At 39.7% G+C, this 21,980-nt stretch overlaps 1 protein-coding gene across 1 annotated transcript; it reads right to left on the bottom strand.

Annotated features, from left to right (window-relative positions):
* Positions 1-1,106: 1,106 nt before the first annotated feature.
* icam5 (intercellular adhesion molecule 5) lies at positions 1,107-21,385 on the bottom strand. Its single transcript, XM_056454084.1, has 11 exons — positions 21,300-21,385; positions 16,816-17,061; positions 16,409-16,735; positions 13,722-13,967; positions 13,303-13,632; positions 10,944-11,201; positions 10,511-10,834; positions 4,965-5,204; positions 2,802-3,029; positions 2,085-2,339; positions 1,107-1,931 (listed from the first exon to the last, which is right to left on the bottom strand). The coding sequence occupies exons 1-11, from the start codon at positions 21,361-21,363 to the stop codon at positions 1,753-1,755; spliced, it is 2,697 nt and encodes an 898-aa protein (XP_056310059.1). The 5' UTR covers positions 21,364-21,385; the 3' UTR covers positions 1,107-1,752.
* Between the last annotated feature and the right edge of the window lie 595 nt (positions 21,386-21,980).

Below are 21,980 nucleotides of genomic sequence, written 5' to 3'. Positions count from 1 at the left end.
ATTTAAACATTTTGGCATTATTATTATTATTATTATTATTATTATTATTATTATTGTTATTATTGGGCTGTTTTAATCTGTATATGTTGCTTCAGATTTATTTTTTTCAGCACTGACTCTGATAAGCAATCACATCAACACTTTAGGCAATCAGATGCATTTACGTAAAAGATGACTCACTATCAAAAATCAGCATGTTTTGCATATGATAGTCAGAATAATACACTATTGTTCAAATCAATATTCAATATTTTATTACACTATCAAAATTAATATGCTGTACCTCACAATAATGACAATATTACAGCTGACCCCTGTCATTGGTTTATATTTACAACAAGCTTTTAAACAGTTTTTTTCATCATAGCAATTAGTATTCTGGCTGATTGGAAACATTGGTTAAACTGAAATGTTAACATTAAAGACAACACAGATACTATAATTAAGGTAATTATTAGCTTAAAAAAAGATTTTAAAAATGGCCATTCAGTTCGATGAAGTAAATATTACCTTTGAAGTACTTCCCAGCAGGCACATGACATCAACCTGATGTCAGATTGACGTTGTACCCCAACATCGTGGGGACATTGCATTTTGTTTGGAAATGAAAATCTGGTTGACATCAGAACCCAATGTCAGGACAACGTCAACCCAATGTCCAACATAAAACCTAAAATCAACCAAATATCAAGTTACAGCTTGACGTTGTGTGGACGTTACCACTATGACGTCTTTCAGACGTTGGATTTTGGTTGTCACACCTGACAAATAAATGTCAGTATTTGACATCAATATGACGTTGGTTTAAGATGTTGGCTTGATGTTGGATTTTGGTCACTGTCCAACACAACCTAATAAATCAATCAAATATCAATGTCATTGGATGTTATTGTTGGACATCAACGTAACGTTGTCCTTAGACCCTGGCTAGACATTTAATTTTGGTCACCTGACGTCATGACCTAGATCTAACTTAATATTAACATCTTATGCAGCAGCAGACTTAGTGATTTGGGGGCCCTAAGCAATTCAAGGTATGGGGTCAAAACATTGAAACTTAAAACACTGTATTTCTCTGTAGATGTGTTTTTTTTTTTTTTTTTTTTTTGGGGGGGGGGGGGGGTGAATAAACTAAGTGGAACCTTTATGTTCTCAATCTTCTAACTATGTACAGTTAATTGGCCATATTTGTGGTTAGATTTTAATATTTGCATGTGCAATACAGTAGGAACGCTCCACTATTCATGGGGCCCCTGGTTTTGAAAAAAAAAAAAAAGAATAACATTAAAGGAGTAATGGTTATAGATAGATATTACAACATTTGATAGAAAATTTTTAAAAGAGCTATATGATTAATATAGGCTTCTTCACATTGGTTGGGGCCCTCTTATTCATTGGGGCCCAAAGCATTTGTATTCCTCAATTATTGGTTAAGTCCACCCCTGGTCTTGTGACTTTGTGTGCCTGCTGGGTCTCCAATAGGTTGATATCCTCCATACTCTTTTTTTTTTCAATTAATTTCACCGTTTCTTCTCTTTCAGAGACATGTTATCTGATAATCATATGATTATCTGTGTATAATATAAGCTTTTAGATGGTGAATTCAGGTAAATGGCCCTCTTTTCTTTAAATCACCTGCCATAGTTTGATTTTTAATCGAAGTTATTCATTTCTTGAAACCCAAATAATAATGTCCATTACATCAACTCTGTTCATGTAATCATATTTACAACTTCTCAAATCAAGCTGAAATCACTTAGAGCCGCCATTGCTTAACGGAACCATTTCAACTGACTTCGATGGCGGTAACGTCACGTCATAATATCTCCTTACTCTGTGCCTTCTCCACAAAAAGAGAAACAGGCATATCAATAATAAAACAATCAGTAAAATAACCACTACAGCAATTGGGATGTCGCTCCGAGAGTTGTCTAAAAGAAAACAAGAAAAAAAGAATATTTAGTTAACCAAGAGCTAAAGTTATACACACTTAAAAATAGTAACACATATTATATCACTTAATGAATGGCTGCTCTGAGAGTTATGACTAAAAATAAACTTATTTTCATAGTCATGGAGCAAACCTTTTATCTTGACTGTGAAGACCTTGTCCTGTCGTCCAAATTTATTCGTGGCACTGCATGTATAAACTCCAGCACTGGTAGACGTGGCCTTCTCGATGGTGAAGGGGATGTAGCGCCGCCCGGTGGAGATGTTCTTGTTATTGAAGCTCCACCACATCTCTGGTTCTGGGTTACCAGATGAGTTGCACTGTAGAGTTATCCTGCTGTCTTTTGCCACATCAAAATGCTCTTGGCTAGCAAACAATCTTGGGGCATCTGTGTTTAAAGCATAAACATGAATTGTTTAGTTTAATTGTAAAAAGTATATGTACATTAACACACTGAAAATACAGATTCATTGAATTTGCTAAATTTTTTCAAGGTAAGTCGTTGCAAACAATTGATGTGGCCTGAATTTAATTAAATTGAGTAATGTTTAACGTAATTAGTTTGTTTAAATTCAGCCCATATAAATTGTTTGCAACCATTTACCTTAAAAAAATGTCTGAATCATTTTTTCAGTGCATTTCATGTAAATTACTATGCATATGTTAAAGGAACTTATTACATGGTAATATCTCAGTATAGTAATAGGCTAATGATTATTAATTATTAATATGAATGATTATTATTATTAAACCCTCTAAAACTTCTCAGAAAAACACAAAATTATTTGTCTGTGATTTCTCATAAATTTTCTGACCATCATGACATATTAAAGACCCATTTTTTTCTTACGCAGGACAATGATGGCAAAGCTTTTATTCACAGATCCATGTTGGTTTCTTGCAGTTAACTGATACAAGCCACTGTCATTCCATTTGAAACCATTGGAAAGCTGGATCCTTTTTCCTTCTTTGTAGAGGGATAACTCAGGCTTTGGCTCTCCCTCAAGATCACAAGGACTGAAATCTGCGTCTGCCTCTTTCACTTCATAGCTTTCTTCACAGGTCAGCTCTGGAGAATCTGTTTTTATGAAACAACATAAAGACATAAAGACAACCTGATCCATATTCACATACACACACACTATGGCCAATTTAGTACATTCAATTCACTTATGCATGTCTTTGAACTGTGGGGGAAACCAGGGCACCCAAAGAAAACCCACACCAACACAGGGAGAACAAGCAAACTCTTATGATCTTGTAAGATTTTCAAATGTTAGAGGTCACAAACATGACGATGTATAGTGTATGGTGTGTGTGCCATGATGTTTGATAAACACAGCTCAACACACACCACAATTTTCAACCAGAGCCTCAAATGTGAACACCAAAATTCACTTGAGATTTCAGAGTATACAAGGCTGAAGTAAATTGGACATGTATATAAGCAATCGTGCTGTTGCCACAAATCGACATGTTCATCCTTCATCTCTGCTGTCCAAATCCATTTGCTTTGTGCTTTCTGCGCCATTGTTTCTATCTTCTGTGTTCAGATTGGATAATATTTCGTTTCACATGATCATCTCCGTATGCCTCATATGTATGTTGAATATTTACAATTCACAATCGGAGGACCCAAGACATTCTTTCAAGCAGATTAAATCACCCTCAAGACACCTCACGCACAAGAAAATCTGATAAAATAATCTTTAGAACACCACGATAATCTAGACATACCATAATTGTCAGAAATCTGCTCAAAATCAGGCAGATTATCTTGTGATGCAGAGAATGACGTGACAGTTCACTGGCTGGCTAATCGAAATCCACAGCAACATAAGGTCAACAGTACTGTGCATGTGTCAGACCTGATCATCTGCATTTATCCGTGGCCTAGTATACTCTGAAAGTTGTGCAAATACAGCTACGTGTGAAACTAAACATAATGGAATGCTGAAATTAAAACACAAAGTTTATTTCTAAACTAATTTCGAGAGGATCACATGCTTATGATTGACACGGCTGGCACCTCATCAGCAGATGTATGATTCACCACTCAGACCATTCCTAATATAGTATAAATAACCAAAGCATCTTATCTTAGTCATCTTCGTCTTGAAGAATCCCACCTTCCACCCCCTCTCCTCCTCTTTTTCCTCTATAAGGGAGCAGGGTGGCCCAGTGCTAGCACTGTTGCCTCACAGCAAGAATGTTTCTGGTTCGGGTCTCCACCCAGCTAGTTGACATTTCTGTGTGGAGTTTATGTTCTCCCCGTGATCGCATTCTCCCGTTTCCTCCCACAGTGCAAAACATGAGACATAAGTAAATTGACTAAACTAAATCAGCACCATAGACGAATTTCACCGGCAGCATACACTGAAAACCCTAATAAACTGACTGAACTAAATTAATTGAGTTAACTCATTGCCTCAATTTAATTGAGTAATGGAGTCTCCCAAAACTGGCATATTTCAGTTTATTTATTACTATACTTAAATTGTTCAGTTCACCAAACTTAGTACTAAGTTTGGTGAACTGAACAATTTAAGCATAATCTACTTAAGTACTAAGTTTGGTGAACTGAACAATTTAAGTATAGTCTACTTAAGTACTAAGTTTGGTAAACTGAACAATTTAAGTAAAGTCTACAAAACTGGCAAGTTAAATAAACTTAAATATGCAAGTTTTGGGAGACTCAATTACTCAATTAAAGGCAATTTCTCGTGATCTACCTGAGCTCAAACTCCCCTCTTGCCCTGCAAACAGGATGGAGCCCCGGACTCCAGGATCTTATGAGCTCAGGGCTCTCTCCCGGGACAGCATGCCAAACAAGCTTTATTACCAATCATCTGCTAAGTATGAACTCTTGAATAAGCATTTAGGTCTAGATTCAAACAACATTTGTCTAGTTTGCCTTGTTCTGTCTCTGCCTTTGGAACTCAGATTAAAATTGGACTTGACAAGGTGGATTTGGACCCAACAGTATACATTTTTGAAGAACTGACACACTTACATTCTACCGTGATGCTTATGGTGCAATTGGAGTCACCATAATGATTACTAGCAGTGATTTCATATTGGCCAGAATCATTTTTGGTAAGAGGTGCAGAAGAATTGACTGGCGATGAATTGTGTTTCCAGGAGATGCTTGGATGGGGGTTGCCCACAAGAGAATGTAAATGTTTTGGATATGAATCTAATGAAGACCCTTTCTTTGGTGACCAGGGCTGACAAGATTTAATTTCTGGTGCATCTGAAAAAGAAGAAAGAAGGAAAATATAATTTTTGATTTGCATGTTGGGAGCATTTGTACTACTGTCATGGATTGGTCAGGCTCTCACGACCCCCACTCACGAAGATCACCATCACCTGACTTCTAATGAGCACACAGCTGCATCACATTCACGAGCACCAGATAAAAGCACAGCACTCCAGTCGCTCATTGTCCGGGCTCGTCTCGACGAAAGCGGACAACTGAGCGACCACTCAGCGTAGTCATCCTCAGCTAAAACAAACGATTTACTTACCTGTTCTCTTTGTATTCCTCCTAGTCTTCCTGGTCCTCCCGAATCGTCCTGTCTTCCAGTCCTTCCAAGTCTGTGTCATCCTCTGTCAGCTGTATCTGGTGTGTGCTGTCCATCCTCGTGTATTCCTGTTACCCAGCCACGGAGGAAAAGACCCCAACATCATTCCTGATCCTCCTGGCTATCCTTCATGTGCTCCTTGTTGTCATTTAATAAACACCCTAACGTTTCCTTACCTCTGTCTCCTGTCCGCTTCATAACAGAAGCCCGGACCCATAACGACGACAACATGAGCACCCCCGATCACCTTCAAGAGCTGGTGGACCAGTTGAAGCGGATTCTACAGCCACCAGCTCCACTTTCCAACGCACCACCAGCACCGAGCACTTCCGCCTCCACAGTTTCTTCTTCGGCCCTTCCTTCCAGTCCCATGGCCCGACCAGCGCCCTACTCAGGCGGAGCGGGGGAGTGCAATGGTTTTCTGTTACAATGTTCCCTCATATTCGAAATGCAACCTTCTCTATATCCCACAGATAAGTCGAAGATCGCCTACATCGTATCTCTACTCTCTGGACCTGCACTTAAATGGGCTGAGACGATCTGGAACCAAGCCGGGCCGGTCATGAATTCCATCACTACCTTCACGGAGTATTTCAAAGAGGTGTTTGGACGTTCTGATGGGGAAGTAGCCGCTGGAGAGCAGCTGTATCATCTAAAGCAAGGTACTCTATCTACACAGGAATATGCTCTCCGGTTTCGCACTCTAGCAGCTGCAAGTGGATGGAATGAGAGATCGTTGTTGACCACGTACCGGCTCGGCTTGGAACCCACTCTCCGAATCCAACTGGCCACATTAGATGATACAATGGGTCTGGAGAGATTCATCCAACATTCTCTCCGATGTTCCGATCGTCTCCGTTCCTATCAACAGGACACCATCACCCCCTCGTCTGCACTCCTCCAATCGCCTGAGTCAACAGCCTCTCCAGAACCAGAACCCATGATAATAGAGTCTGGAAGACTGACATCAGCGGAACGACAGAGGAGGCTGACCCGGGGTCTGTGTCTATACTGCGGTGTCAGTGGACACACCCGTATGGAGTGTCCCCTTCGTCCCATTCGGACTTCAGTGAGTGTATTCAGTACGAATATTGAACAATGTAAACCACTTACTACCACCGTACAAATAACTACTGCCTCTATTTCTCTCCTTGTCACAGCCCTCATCGACTCCGGGTCAGCAGGGAACTTCATCTCCCAATCCCTCTGTCGTCAACTCCACCTCCGTACTGAGGCGTCCTCGCATATATACCAGATACAACCGATAACCCAGTGCACTCGATCTTCGACCCGTATCCATCGACAATGCGAAGACATCCTTCTTCAAGTGGGGTTGTTACATCAAGAGAGGATTCAATTTCTGGTTCTGGAGGGTGCAAATATGGACATCATTCTAGGGCGCCCGTGGCTGGTGAAGCACGATCCCATCATCTCTTGGGGCACAGGAGAGATAAAGAAATGGGGATCTGGATGTACACCTGCCTGTTTTCCAAATCTCCCTCTTCAAGGTCGGAACCCCATTTCTTTGTTTGCAACATCGGTCGAGAGCCCTCCTGAGAAGCAGTCTATCCACATTCCTAAGGAGTACAGCTCCTTTCATGATGTCTTCTGCCCCAAGAGAGCTTCCCAGCTACCGCCGCATCGGCCATGGGACTGCGCGATCGACCTAGTTCCAGATGCCCAGTTGCCAAGAGGTAGGATCTACCCGCTCTCGCTTCCAGAGAATCAGGCAATGGAAGATTACATAAGGGAGGCTCTGAGTCAGGGGTACATACGTCACTCAAAATCACCAGCCGCCTCAAGCTTCTTCTTTGTGGCCAAGAAGGACGGAGGGCTGCGTCCATGCATCGACTACAGGGTCCTAAATAACGGTACAGTAAAATACCGATATCCCCTTCCTCTGGTACCAGCCGCTTTGGAACAGCTCCGAGAAGCTAAAGTCTTCACTAAATTGGACCTCCGCAGCGCGTATAATCTGATAAGAATACGTGAGGGGGACCAATGGAAGACAGCATTCGTGACCCCTACTGGCCACTATGAATATGAGGTCATGCCTTACGGTCTGGTCAACGCCCCCTCCGTATTCCAAAACTTCATTCATGAAGTCCTCCGGGAGTTTCTTCACCACTGTGTAATAGTGTACATAGATGACATCCTCATTTACTCCCGGAGTGAGGCCGAACATCGCCAACACGTTGCGGAGGTCCTACACACATTGAGAGAACATCACCTCTACCTCAAAGCGGAGAAATGCTCATTCCACCAGAAGTCGATTCATTTCTTGGGATACATCATTGACCAAACCGGTATACGTATGGATGGGAAGAAAATTGAGGCTGTTCTATCCTGGTCAGAACCCACTTCCATTAAGGAGCTCCAGAGGTTTCTTGGGTTTGCTAACTTTTATAGACGGTTTATCAAGGACTACAGCAGGATTACATCACCTCTCACTAATCTCCTCAAGGGTAAACCCAAAGGACTGGAGTGGACCAAAGAAGCAGCCGCAGCCTTCCGCCTTCTTAAGAAGGAGTTCACAAGGGCCCCACTCCTGACTCATCCTGACCCAAATCTTCCTTTCGTGGTGGAAGTGGACGCATCCACCACCGGCGTCGGGGCAGTATTATCTCAACATCATGATACACCGCCCCGACTGCATCCCTGTGCCTATTTCTCTCGGAAGTTGAGCCCGGCGGAGCAGAATTACAGCATAGGAGACAGGGAGCTTCTAGCAATCAAGCTAGCCTTGGAGGAGCGGCGTCACTGGTTGGAGGGAGCCAAACATCCGTTCCAGGTGATCACAGATCACAAAAACCTCCAATACATCAAAGAGGCCAAGAGACTATGTCCACGTCAAGCCAGATGGTCACTTTTCTTCTCACGTTTTGATTTCTCCATTTCCTATCGTCCAGGACCCAAGAATCTAAGAGCAGACGCTCTCTCTCGTTTACACGAGCATCACGATCATGAAGAACTCCCAACGAAGATTCTTCCCGAACACATCTCCATTTGTCCGATCACCTGGAACGCTCCTCCAGTCGTTGCCACTCCGGAAGCCCCTGCTCCGCCGGGATGCCCTCCTCATCGGCAGTTCATACCACCTGAACACCGGGTAGATCTGATCCACTCCTTACATACCTCGCTAGGCACTGGACATCCAGGGATCAACAATACTCTCTCGCTAGTATCCCAACGCTTCTGGTGGCCAAACATGGCAAGGGATGTGAGGCAATATGTTCAGGGCTGTAAGGACTGTGCCCAATCCAAGAGCCCACGTCATCTACCCGCTGGAAAGCTCCATCCCTTGCCGATTCCGAACCGTCCCTGGTCACACCTAGGAGTGGACTTTATCACTGACCTCCCTTCGTCAGAAGGTAATACCTGTATTCTAGTCATAGTAGATAGATTCTCAAAGTTTGTCAAACTAATCCCTCTGAAAGGTCTTCCCACAGCCTTTGAAACTGCCGACAATATCTTTAATCAAGTCTTCAGGTCATTTGGTATTCCAGAAGATATTGTGTCGGACAGAGGTCCACAGTTCATCTCACGTCTATGGAAAGCCTTCTTCAAGCTCCTAGGTGTGGCCGTCAGCCTCTCTTCTGGATATCATCCCCAAACCAACGGGCAGACAGAGAGGAAGATTCAGGAGGTGGGACGGTTCCTGAGGACCTTCTGCAGTGGTCACCAGAACTCCTGGAGCCAGTATTTGGGCTGGGCAGAATATGCCCAAAATTCACTGCGGCAACCCTCCACCGGACTCACGCCATTCCAGTGCGTCCTGGGCTTCCAACCACCGCTCTTTCCCTGGGATGGCGAACCATCTGATGTCCCCGCAGTGGATCACTGGTTCCGGGAGAGCGAGAGAGTCTGGGACGAGGCTCATCAACATCTGCAGAGGGCAGTCCGTCGAAGCAAGGTAACCGCCGATAGGAGAAGGTCTGAAGAACCCAGATACACACCCGGACAAAAGGTGTGGCTATCCACCCGGGACATACGCATGCGACTGCCCTCTCGCAAGTTAAGTCCCCGATTTGTTGGTCCCTTCACCATCGTGGAACAGGTTAACCCCGTCACCTACAAACTACAATTACCCTCTCACTACCGTATTCACCCTACATTCCACGTATCACTCCTGAAACCCTATCACGATCCTGTTCTTCCCTCCACAGAGCCTGACCACGAAGAGGAACCCCCTCCTCCACTGCTCCTAGAAGAAGGAGCCGTCTACGCAGTGAAGGAGATCTTGCGTTCCCGACGTCGTGGTGGCCAGTTGGAGTACCTGGTGGACTGGGAAGGGTACGGCCCCGAAGAAAGGACATGGGTTCCCAGAGCTGATATTCTCGATCCTAGTCTCATGGTGGAGTTTCATGAGAGCCACCCTGAGTTCCCAGCGCCTAGAGGCAGAGGGAGACCACCACGGCGTCGGAGGTGTCGGCCCTCAGGAGCGGGCCCTGGGGAGGGGGGTACTGTCATGGATTGGTCAGGCTCTCACGACCCCCACTCACGAAGATCACCATCACCTGACTTCTAATGAGCACACAGCTGCATCACATTCACGAGCACCAGATAAAAGCACAGCACTCCAGTCGCTCATTGTCCGGGCTCGTCTCGACGAAAGCGGACAACTGAGCGACCACTCAGCGTAGTCATCCTCAGCTAAAACAAACGATTTACTTACCTGTTCTCTTTGTATTCCTCCTAGTCTTCCTGGTCCTCCCGAATCGTCCTGTCTTCCAGTCCTTCCAAGTCTGTGTCATCCTCTGTCAGCTGTATCTGGTGTGTGCTGTCCATCCTCGTGTATTCCTGTTACCCAGCCACGGAGGAAAAGACCCCAACATCATTCCTGATCCTCCTGGCTATCCTTCATGTGCTCCTTGTTGTCATTTAATAAACACCCTAACGTTTCCTTACCTCTGTCTCCTGTCCGCTTCATAACAACTACACATTTAGAAATGAAAACAACATTTTTTTTACTGACAATGTACAGTAATGCTGAGAGGTTCAGATGTGTTTTTAGGAGGAGGTTGAGGTCCTTCTTCTCCTAGTTTTAGCTCTGCTTCACACCTAAACTGAGCACCATTATCAGTTCTGTCTGGACCGATGAGGAGACTAGATGTTATGTTGACTGAACTCTTGGTTTTGTCTGTGAAGCTGGTTTGATTCACCAGAGTTTCTCCTTTGTACCAGTTGACAGTGAGATTCTGAGCAGGAGCCACATTGTGAACGTCACACTGGAGCTCATACTGGTTTCCCTCCATCATTATTTGATTTCCAGTGCTGATGGAAACACTGTCTGGAGTCTCTGTGGAGGAAGATTCACACACTCTGATACCTGCAGTCATCAACCTACATTTATTATAAACATTTCAGAATGAAAAGATACAAATAATAATAATAAGAGAGAAACTCACTGTATATAGTGATTGGGAGATCTACTGTACACTGTTTCTCGTAGTTCATGAAGCAGAATGGTGGTTGTATGTCCCAGTCTTTAAGCTCTGAAACTCTCCATTTGGTGAGACTAATTTGGTCAGATAGGGGCACTGCTCCCACAGTGGATTCCCATCCTATCCCTTTATGTGGGACAAATGCTTTGCAATCAGCTGAAACACTACTGCCATATTTCACAACAGCTCTCCGTGGGTTTAGTTCAATCGGACAGTCACCATCTAGAATATGATGTGATTGAAAACCAATGAAACATTAATGGCAGAGACAGCAGCAGATTTATTTAACAGTACATCTGGTGTGCAGATCTAAAATATCATGCTCTCTGTATTTACACTGTAAAAAGTGTTTTTTTTTACTTTACTTAAAAAAAGTGAGTAAACCCAGTGCTTTAAAATCGACAAGTTTACTAAAAGAGCTCCAATTACAGGTTTTTGAAAATGACCTTTCATGCAGTGTGTATCACAGCTCTAAATCAAGTGAAATATCCAAATATAAATCTGCTTAAATCTGAAAGTGCACCTTGTTTAAAACAATTGATTAATCTATAAAAGACACAGAGTGGTTCAAATGAATCACCACAGTAGCTAATCTTTAGCCGTGTCGGCGTGACGTTGATACAGAACTGAAGCCCCACCCATTTGTTGTGCGCACAGACCTGGGAAAATTGAACCCCCTGGCCCCGCCTACAATCACTGTAGAAAGAAAAACAGCAAGACAAACACTGTAGCAGATCCCGGTTGAATCGTAAGTGTTATTTTCCCTACCCAAGTATGAGGCTGTGAAGAGGTGAAGTTTATTTTTGCAAAAATACCTCAGCATTATAGCCCCAGCCTTGTGCTGTGTTCCCATCATTTTTCTGACGAGTGCTTCAGCAATCTACACGCTTAGAACAGGGGATTTGTAGGCCATTTGTTAAAGGAAGGATCAGAAAAGACTATTGATGTATGGGACTTTACCAGAGCTTGACAGTACACAGTTCATAGATCAGTTTCTTCCTCCATTTCACAAGTGTAGGTGAGTGCGATTAAAATGGTTGCCACATTATTTTCTCTAGCTTGCAAAATATGTATTTAATTGTGTTTTGTTACTTGTAACCGCTTGTGCTGTATCTGGTTAACTCTTTATATACTCATACTGCGTCTAAAACCATGTTGAAAATGTGACGCATGCTGCTTTGTTTACAGATTTAAATGCATTTATGAACTCGTGATCCTCTGAAAATAGTTCAGCTTTTAACACTGAATGGTGCCATGGTTAAGAATAGCTATATGCTGGTGTTAAACTGCATTGCTTTAATGCACTCCTGCATTGGGCTCACACATATTCTCCGCACTCTGACTACTTCAAAACTGTATAAGATGTGGTTGGCAATTCTCTCTGTCTCACGCTGAACGCAGTCAACCAATCACAACAGACTAAGGAGGGGTTTGGGAACAAATGATATGGAAGTCATTGGGATAGTTAGGTAAAAAAAAATGCATATTATAAAGTGTTTTTTGACCTTGCATGCATATCAGCCTGTTGTTGGAGACACCAAAACCAAAATATGACCTTTTATGATGCAAAATAGGGGTTCTTTAAGTAAAAAAAGTTAACCAAATTTCTAACTTGGAACTTTTTAGTTGATTTAACTTGTTTTATAATTATGCTCATAGTTTGTTTTCTTAAAAATGTTAAGGCAACAGGTTTACTCAGTTTTTCAGTTTACTCAAGTCAACTAATTATTTTTAGTGTAGTTTTTTAAAACTCATTTAAGACTTTACATATGAGAACACTTGCCAAATGACATAATTTAAATAATTAGTATTTTTCCCCCATTTAAGATCAAATAGGGGCCTTTGCAAAGGAGGACTTTTTTTCACAGTGTAAACCCATTCTGTCTAAGTTATCATTAAACAGATCACACCATAAAAACACAGCTTTGATAATAGTGTCCTCTTCAGAATAAAGCTAAAGTCATACTCAGTCTCAATGACAGTTTCGGAGGGCTCTTTGAGGATAATCATGCATTGTGTTCAGGATATCTTAAAATATTTGTAAGTGTAAGTTATTTCTTTTAAGGTATATGATTAGATATTACAGCATTTCTTGGTAAAATATATAGTGTTGCTTTTTTATCACATGAAGGGAGACATATTCATTAAATTGTTAGAGACCACAAACATTAACATTTATGAAGTTGTTTGGACTAAATGAAGAAAGAAAAAGAATACAAGAATCACTACACTTGCTTGTGTCAGATTAGGCAAGAAGTTAAAGACTTTTATCCTTTATGTGACTTTTGTGTTACCCGTTAAGCTTAACAAACTGGAAACTTACATGTTACAGTAATGTTGAGTGGTTCAGATGTGTTTTTGGGAGGAGGTTGAGGTCCTTCTTTTCCCAGTTTCAGCTCTGCTTCACACCTATACTGAGCTCCATCATCATATCTGTTGGGATGGATCAGGAGTCTAGATGTTTTACTGACTGGACTCTTGATTGTGTCAGTGAAGTTGGTTTGATTCACCAGAGTTCCTCTTTTGTACCAGTTGACAGTGAGACTCTGAGCAGGAGCCACATTGTGAACATCACACTGGAGCTCATACTGGTTTCCCTCCTTCATTGGTCCAGTGTGATTCACAGTGCTGATGGAAACACTGTTTGGAGTCTCTGTGGAAAACATATTTTAGAGAAATCCAAAATCACGCGTGTATAGAAAATAATTGTTTGCATGAAACCAGATTAAACAAAATACATACTATAAATGGTAACTGAGAGAGTCCGGGAACACGACTGCGCATGATTGAAGAAGATGTAGCAAGATAATTCGCTCTCCCACTCTCCCACTAGAGTTTTGTAGATCTCGCCAGTGTTCTCCACTGCCTCTTCATTGGACTCCCAACTCAAGCCCAAATAATCAGTGATGTTGGTGGAGCAGTTCACTAAGAATGAAGTTCCATATTTAACCACCACCTCAGGAAGGTTGAAGGAAACAGGGCAGTCATCTGATAAAATACAGCAAACAATAACAAAGCGTTATGACAAAACTGATCTACATGAAAAGTAGAATTAATAGAGTCCATAAAATTTGAGTAAAGGCAAACTGGTAAACTGAACATATACAGTGCATCCTGAAGGAATTCACTGCATTTTATTTTAGTAATGTTATGCCCCATGCCAAATTGAATTAAATTACATATTTTCCTCAAAATTTCTAAAATATCAGAGCTTGTAACCTATGCCGTGCTTATGAGTTCTTTTGATTGGTCCACTGCTGTAGAACTCACGTTTATAAGCAGCGCTGTGTGTAAAAGTTGAAAATCTTTTAACTTGACACATTTTCATAAAAACAGAGCGCTCATGTGTGGCACTTCAAAAGATGCGTAACAATTATGAATGTCCATCAAGACTATTTACAAAGAAAAACAATAGACAAAGGCATTCTCTCTAAATGGCCCTTGAAGTGTTCAATTATTTCCAGATAAATGCATAGCTAAAGTAGTTCCAGGCAGGTCTTGACCACATTAAAGTTATATTTATTTATTTCTATAGCGCTTTTACTATGTAGCTCTTTTATAATGTATATATTACTACGTTGAATGATTTCAGTTATTACAGCTGTCAAAAATCAAAACAAAAAGGAAGGCTGAGATTACATTTTAGATTAAATTCAAATGTATTGTCATTACATATCTACAAGTACAAGGCAATGAAATGCAGTTTAGGTCTAACCAGGAGTGCAATAGCAGCAAACGCAGGATACAGGTATAAGTTATAAGTGCAATTATAAAAAACTATTGGTAATCTTTACAGATACTATGAATATAATATACAAGTTATATATAGAATTAGAATCCAAGATTTCCAAATAGAAGAAGCTACTGTACAGCTTGCCAATAATAATCAGGCAAATGCAAATAGATATGAGCATAATATGCTGGTTGTTATTTGCTATGAGTAATTACAACTAGATATGTAGGTATTTATATCTATCAGGACAACATCATACATTTTCAAATGTAAATGGGTTGAGACAAGTAAGAGACTAGCCCTAGACACATGAGAAACTAGTTCTAGACACAAGAGCAGTTTGAAGGCAAACACCTGATGAATGCCTTGAAATAAAAACAGAAAAATGGTCCAAATTTTATTTGTTGGGAAACCTGGCCGGATGGCTAGTAGTTCCTACAGTATGATAGAGTTCCTATAACTATAACTATATGGTGCAAAAGACTAAAAACCCTTCTTTTTATTTTTTGTTTGATCAGTGTTTATTTAAACCAAGTGCCACAAGAGCAAGATTTTTTTATAATTGTTTATTAATTTTCATTATTCATTCATTCATTCATTCATTCATTTTCTTTTTGGCTTAGACACTTTATTAATCTGGGGTCACCACAGCAGAATGAACCGCCAACCTATCCAGCACATGTTTTACACAGCGGATGCCCTTCCAGCTGCAACCCATCTCTTGGAAACATCCATACACACACACTCATTCACACTCATACACTACGGACAATTTAGCCCACCCAATTCACCTGTACCCCATGTGTTTGGACTGAGGGGGAAACTGGAGCACCTGGAAGAAACCCACGCAAACGCAGGGAGAACATGCAAACTTCACAATGAAACGCCAACTGACCCAGCTGAGGCTCGAACCAGTGACCTTCTTGCTGTGAGGCAACAGCGCTACCTACTGCACAACTGCGTCGCCATTATTTATTCATTATTTCATTATTGTTTATTAATTAGGGCATCACAGTGGCACAGTGGGTAGCACAATCGCCTAACAGCAAGAAGGTCGCTGGTTCAAGCCTCGGCTGGGTCATTTGGCATTTCTGTGTGAAGTTTGCATGTTCTCCCCATGTTCACATGAATTTCCTCTGAGTGCTCTGGTTTCCCCCACAAGTCTAAAGACAGGTGTTATAGGTGAAATGGGTAAGCTAAAATTGTCTGTAGTGTATGTCCAGGATGTGTTGCAGCTGGAAGGGCTTCCGCTGCGTAAAAACATATGCTGGATAAATTGGCGGTTCATTCTGCTGTGGCGACCCCTGATTAATAAAGGGACTAAGCTGAAAAGCAAATGAATGAATGTTTATTAATTAATCATTTTTAAAATGATATATTCAATTTCATTGTTTAAAGGCCAATTCAGAACCTTCAAACCTCATTAAAAGAGGTTATACATCACCAGATTAAAGCATGGCACTTCTCAATCTATGACAAGCAATCATTCCTACAGTATGTGTCTTTGTGGTGTAAATTGGCCTTACAATGACTGAAGGCCACTTGAAGACTGAAATTTAAATTTGAGCACTGCCTTTTTATATTGCTGTGTGAGAAGCTGCAAAACCCAAATAATGCAAGTGTGATGCACTTATTAATAATCCCCCTGGTTCCCACATAATAAACCTGTGTCACACTTAACAAAATGGAAACTCACATTCTACAGTAACGTTGAGTGGTTTTGATGTGACTGTAGGAGCTCGAGGTACTTCTTCTCCCAGGTTCAGCTCTGCTTCACACCTGAACTGAGCTCCATCATCAGCTCTGTCTGGTTGGATCGGGAAATAAAATGTTATGTTGATTGGACTCTTGGTTTTGTCAGTGAAGTTGGTTTGATACACCTGTTTTTCTCCTTTGTACCAGTTGACAGTGAGACTCTGAGCAGGAGCCACATTGTAAACATCACACTGGAGCTCATACTGGTTTCCCTCCATCATTGGTCCAGTATGATTCAAAGCGCTGATAGAAGCACTGTCTGGAGTCTCTGTGGAATTATAATTCAGGAATATCAAAAATCATGCATGTTTAAAAATTTGCATGCTTTTAGATTAAACAAAAACGTACTATAAATGGTAACTGAGAGATTCTGTGAACACGGATGTGTATCATTGAAGAAGATGTAGCAAGATAATTCGCTCTCCCACTCTCCCACTAGAGTTTTGTAGATCTTGCTAGTGTTCTCCACTGCCTCTTCATTTGGCTCCCAACTCAAGCCCAAATAATCAGTGATGTTGGTGGAGCAGTTCACTGAGAATGGAGCTCCATATTTCACCACCACCCCAGGAAGGTTGAAGGAAACAGGGCAGTCATCTGATAAAATACAGCAAACAATAACAAAGCGTTATGACAAAATGTTTTTATTCACATTTAGATTTTTTATTTCTTACGCCAAATTGGATTAAATTAATTAACTCCTTCAAAACTCTACAAACAATACTCCATAATGACAAAATGAATAAGCTAGCTTGAAAATCTTTGTTAATTTATAAAAAATAAATAAATAAATAAATCAGATGTACAAAAGTATCAACAACCTTTGCTAGGACACTCAAAATCGCGCTGAATTGCTCCCCTTTTTCAACTGAGGGGCCATTTACAAAGACCTTTTTGCCTCCAAAAACATGAGACATTGCTCAGGAATGGTTTTAAAGAGTCTTGAAACCTTCCTCTTTCATTTCAGGTTGCCTGTGTGGCTCCTTAATGGGCCAACTTATGTATAGCAAAAGGTAGATTTAAGACTAGAGATAAAGTTTGGATTTTTAAACAACAATGGTGTTCAAAATCAACAAAATATGAACATGTCCAGGATTGGGTATTTAAATGTTTTTTTTAATACCGAATACATTAATTTTACATGCACCAAAATAACAATAAAATACAGCAGCCACAACAAGTATCAAAATAAAATACTGCATTTTGTATTTTGCAGGTGCTACAGAATACTTTTACAAGGGAGCATGACATTTCTTCACAAACCTTCTATCGACAGGCCTGTTGGATCATTCTCTTCACCATTAAATTGACTTAGTGAAGTAAACAATGATTGACAGCATTTCTCTGAGCAAGTTTAAGTCAGCTTCTCTGCCAACTCATTCACCTCTACTCCTGTACATGAATAGGTATTCAAAAATGCTTGCTTCTCTTTCATTTCAGTGTAAATTATGTTCAAGTTTCATACACAAAATCTGATCTTGAAGATGATCTCTTTAATTACTGTAAAAACCATGTAAATCAGAGAATAATGCAGTTTCCATCCATTGCGTGGTCAGTAAAACTGACACAATCTCTTAACAGTCTTATATTTTATAAAGGTGATATATGATGAGGTTATTTTAATTTTTAGTTCACATAATTTTTTAAAAATAAATATATTTTTTGCAATTGAAATCTCCAATGCTTAATGTAAAAACATTATTACTGAAAACTATGAAATCTTTAGTTTAAGTGTTTTCCATTAATCATGTTTTCTGCAAGTCTACTCTTCAATGCACAACATTAAAACGTGATATCTCTAAAAATGGAGTTATCAGTTTTTGCAAATAAACTCTTCATATATATCTTGCTGCTGCCGTGTAACAGGGGTTTGTGACCAATCTGTATAGACTGGAGTATTATTTAATATTTGTGTCTCATATGCTATGTTGTGCTGCTTTGACAACTTTCGGCAGACATCTTCCCACTTCATTAAAGATCACCTGCAGATCAGCCACTGGCATTTGAAACAATGAAGGATTGTAGGACTCATCGCCACTGTAGGGCTTATTTGTATGTTGTTTGTCTTATTTTCTTGGCATCTACATCTGCATTGTACACTATACTGCCATTACATATTACTGGTCTTAGCTTTGTGCAGTATACCATTTACAATGACTGTTGATTGGCTCTCAAATATGCCACTGATATTTGTCTGTTATTTTCTTTATGTGTGCATAATTTCCACCCATACTCCAAGCATTGACTACCTTTTTAATCAGTTTTCTGTTCTGAACTCAAGCCTAGGCAAATAACTGAGAAAGCATCAATCAGTGGCCGCATTTTTATGATGTCATCATGTAGACTTCTTACAACGTATTTTACAGTTTTTTAAAAATACAAAAATACAAGACACTAAAGTATTCCGATACAAATATTAACCCATTTTTATAAACTCCATCAAATCAAATTACAAAATACTGTTTTGTATTTAAAATACATATTTGAAATACTTGTATCATAAATACTGGCCATCCCTGAACATGTCTAACATCCCTGAACATGAACTATGCATAATCAGGACCTGCACAGAATTACAGAATTTTTGTTTTGCGGTAAACTCTTTAAAATGTCCAAATATATTCAATTCAATTCAATTTGTTTATTTGTATAGGGCTTTTCACAATATAGATTGTGTCAAAGCAGCCTAACATAGTTCTAAAGTCCAAATTTCGAATAAATAATTTATTTTTTAAATAAATGTACTTTAAACATCTCAGTGATGATGAGTAAAAATCTCCTTAATAATAAACACACTGCTATAATAAACAATAATTTCACTGTCTCTATATATTTGCAAGCATCTCAAGAGTTTTTTAAATCATGTCACAAAAAATGAACATGGCAGACATATAGGCATGTGTTTATTATTATTATTCAAGCAGAATACATTACTTTTCACAGCAGATGTTTGGAGATAAGAGGAATTTTGACCAGAGTGGTTTGGTAAAAATTGTGCTGCTTCTTAAGTGTTAGGAAAAAAGTTAATTTGGTATGATTTGTTCACTGATGTTGTTCCAGACTTGGAATAACATATTTTGAGGATGTGGGTAATCAAGCATTTTTCCTAATCATCATTGACTTCCATAGTATGAAATATATATATTTCATATATATATTTATACATTATGGCATACATAACTATTCTGCACCACCAATGATATTAATGACATATCATGTGACTTATTGAGGAGACATCAGGTTCATTCTGATTATGTAGCCCTATTTTCATTTCTGGAGAGCACCAAATACGTCCAATATGTGCAGTTTTTGCAAATCCGCCAGAGGAAACTCTGTACAATTTTTGAGATCTCAATTTTCTCTCACGAGTGCCATTCGCACCTGCTCTTCTCGTGTAAATCCACCAGAGGCTGCTGTCGACTGTCGACCGATCCACACACCCACCCCAAAACCGAACCAATCGTGTTTTCAAAAGCATCGATTGACCAGCGCCCACCGACTTCCCTAAACCCAATCGATGGTGTATTGAAAAGCAATCCAGAAAAAGAAAAGCCCTTGTGGCCACCTGATTTTTACCACATTTTAGCACATTCTCACCCTGTTATTTACTTGTTTGTTTTATTTTTTGTTTTTGTTTAACCTGTTTTCTGGAACCGTTCTTCGTCTGACTTAAACACCATCGTCACTGTCAACTCCGCTTAGCATCTAAAATCCTCCGACATACGCGACAAGCGTCTATATGGAGGTAAGCGGTCAGCTGGTAAGCGTGAAAAGGAACAGCGTCATACCGCCTGTAGCATTAGTTTTAAAGTTTTAAAGACGTTCCATACGTTACTCTGGCTGCATAATTAACAATCTACAGAAGTGTATACGGGGCTACGTTTTCAGAATGAGCCTATATTGCAACCAACACTTAGATGGTAAAAAATGCTGGGTTCCACACAGTCGATTTGTCTTTTCGACAACATAAAGGAGTTAAGTTAACTTTTTAGTTATTTTTTTTTAATATTTAAGTGGATTAAACATAAAACAATTGAGTTGTGCCCAAACACAAGAACTGTGTTGTCAGCTTATTTTAAATAAGCTAAAAAATAAAAAATAAAAAACAAATAAAATAAATATATTGATAGGTAAAATAAAATATGTATATAATGAGTAAAATAAAATAACTAATAAAATAAGTAGTCTGAACAAACATCAAATGTCGTTTTTTGAGCATACCAACCCCAGAATACCTGTGAGATTCCATAGAAAGCATTCAAAGCAAAAAAGAAGCTGCATTCAATTTAAAAAGACATTTTTATTATCATTTTCTCAGCATTTAAAAGTTATTAGTACGTGATTGTTCGCACCTTACAGTGGAAAAACAAACTTCAACATGTCAAAGCTTTTGGGCGTTTTAAGTGTGAAGGAAATTTAGCAGACTGCCCACATGTGCTTTTAGGTTTCTATTGAAAGACGTACACCTACCACACCCCAAAAAAACATTTTAAACGTTATAAAGCAGCATGTAGCGGGAAAAAAAAAAGTGCACAAAGTTACTTTAATCTGACTTTAATTTCCAGAAATACTCAATAAATCAGATGAAAAACGCTCTTCAAATTACCATAGCTTTAAAATACATTTTAGATAATTGAACATCTAGCTACATCATCCCTATCTAAAGCGAAACTAATAGAAATAGGCCAACAAAAGACAATAGATAAAAACACAGCCGAAAATGACTATGAACTCCCTTCCTGGAAGACTTGCTAACTCTTTAGCCATCAAAACACTTAAGAGACCATTGGTTCTCCACTGAAACCCTTAGAAAAGACAAGATGGTGAGGACTTACCGCCAGAAGCAAGAGTGATGAGCAACAGAGCTATGAACTGTTGAAGCCGATGCATTGTCAGCATCAAACGATAAAACGATAAAGAACAATGCTGGTGATGACGCTAGAATTGCAGAATCTCCTTTGCTTATGTGGGTGAAATGGATTTATTTTGTTTTACATGTGATAACCATGGTGTTGGGTGTCTTGGTACAGGATATCCTGCAGTTTGAATGAGGAAAACCACATGTGTGAGGCAATGCTTTAATGAAATGATGACGTTTTAGAAATGAACAGTGTAGTTCAAAGAAATAGAGTATGAATTTTTCATTTCAAATAGCTGTGAATGGAAACATGAACATTATATATGCAATTATCCAAAGCAACAAGCAAAACGCTAATCTGAATATACAAAACTGCATCAGACATATTGATAAAAACATTAAACATTACCATGATGCCTCTTTTAAGGTAAAACTCACTTAATTTTGACATATTATTTCTGAAAACAAGACAAATTGTATAACTTGTCTCGAAAATACTTCTTGATTTAAGAAATTTTAGATATTTGGGTTAGAAACAACACTAAAACTCTAAGCAAAAAAGGTTTTTTTTTGCAGTGTAGCCATTAAATGAAGAAGTCTGAAGCTCCACGAGAACATTTAGTGCTCATTGTCATATCTTTAGTTGTTGTGGGACTCC

Source organism: Danio aesculapii, chromosome 3 (genome assembly GCF_903798145.1).
Source record: "Danio aesculapii chromosome 3, fDanAes4.1, whole genome shotgun sequence".
In the NCBI taxonomy this organism is placed as follows: Eukaryota; Metazoa; Chordata; class Actinopteri; order Cypriniformes; family Danionidae; genus Danio; species Danio aesculapii.
This window is presented reverse-complemented; position numbering and strand designations above follow the sequence as displayed.

What these genes read in the sequence shown, in the direction of transcription:
- icam5 (XM_056454084.1), bottom strand. Translation starts at nt 21,363, where the DNA reads ATGCTGACAATGCATCGGCTTCAACAGTTCATAGCTCTGTTGCTCATC. An exon ending in TCTCTCAGTTACCATTTATA is followed by an intron (nt 16,736 to 16,815) that starts GTACGTTTTTGT and finishes ATAATTCCACAG; the next exon opens with AGACTCCAGACAGTGCTTCT. An exon ending in ACTCAACATTACTGTAACAT is followed by an intron (nt 11,202 to 13,302) that starts GTAAGTTTCCAG and finishes ATCATATTCTAG; the next exon opens with ATGGTGACTGTCCGATTGAA.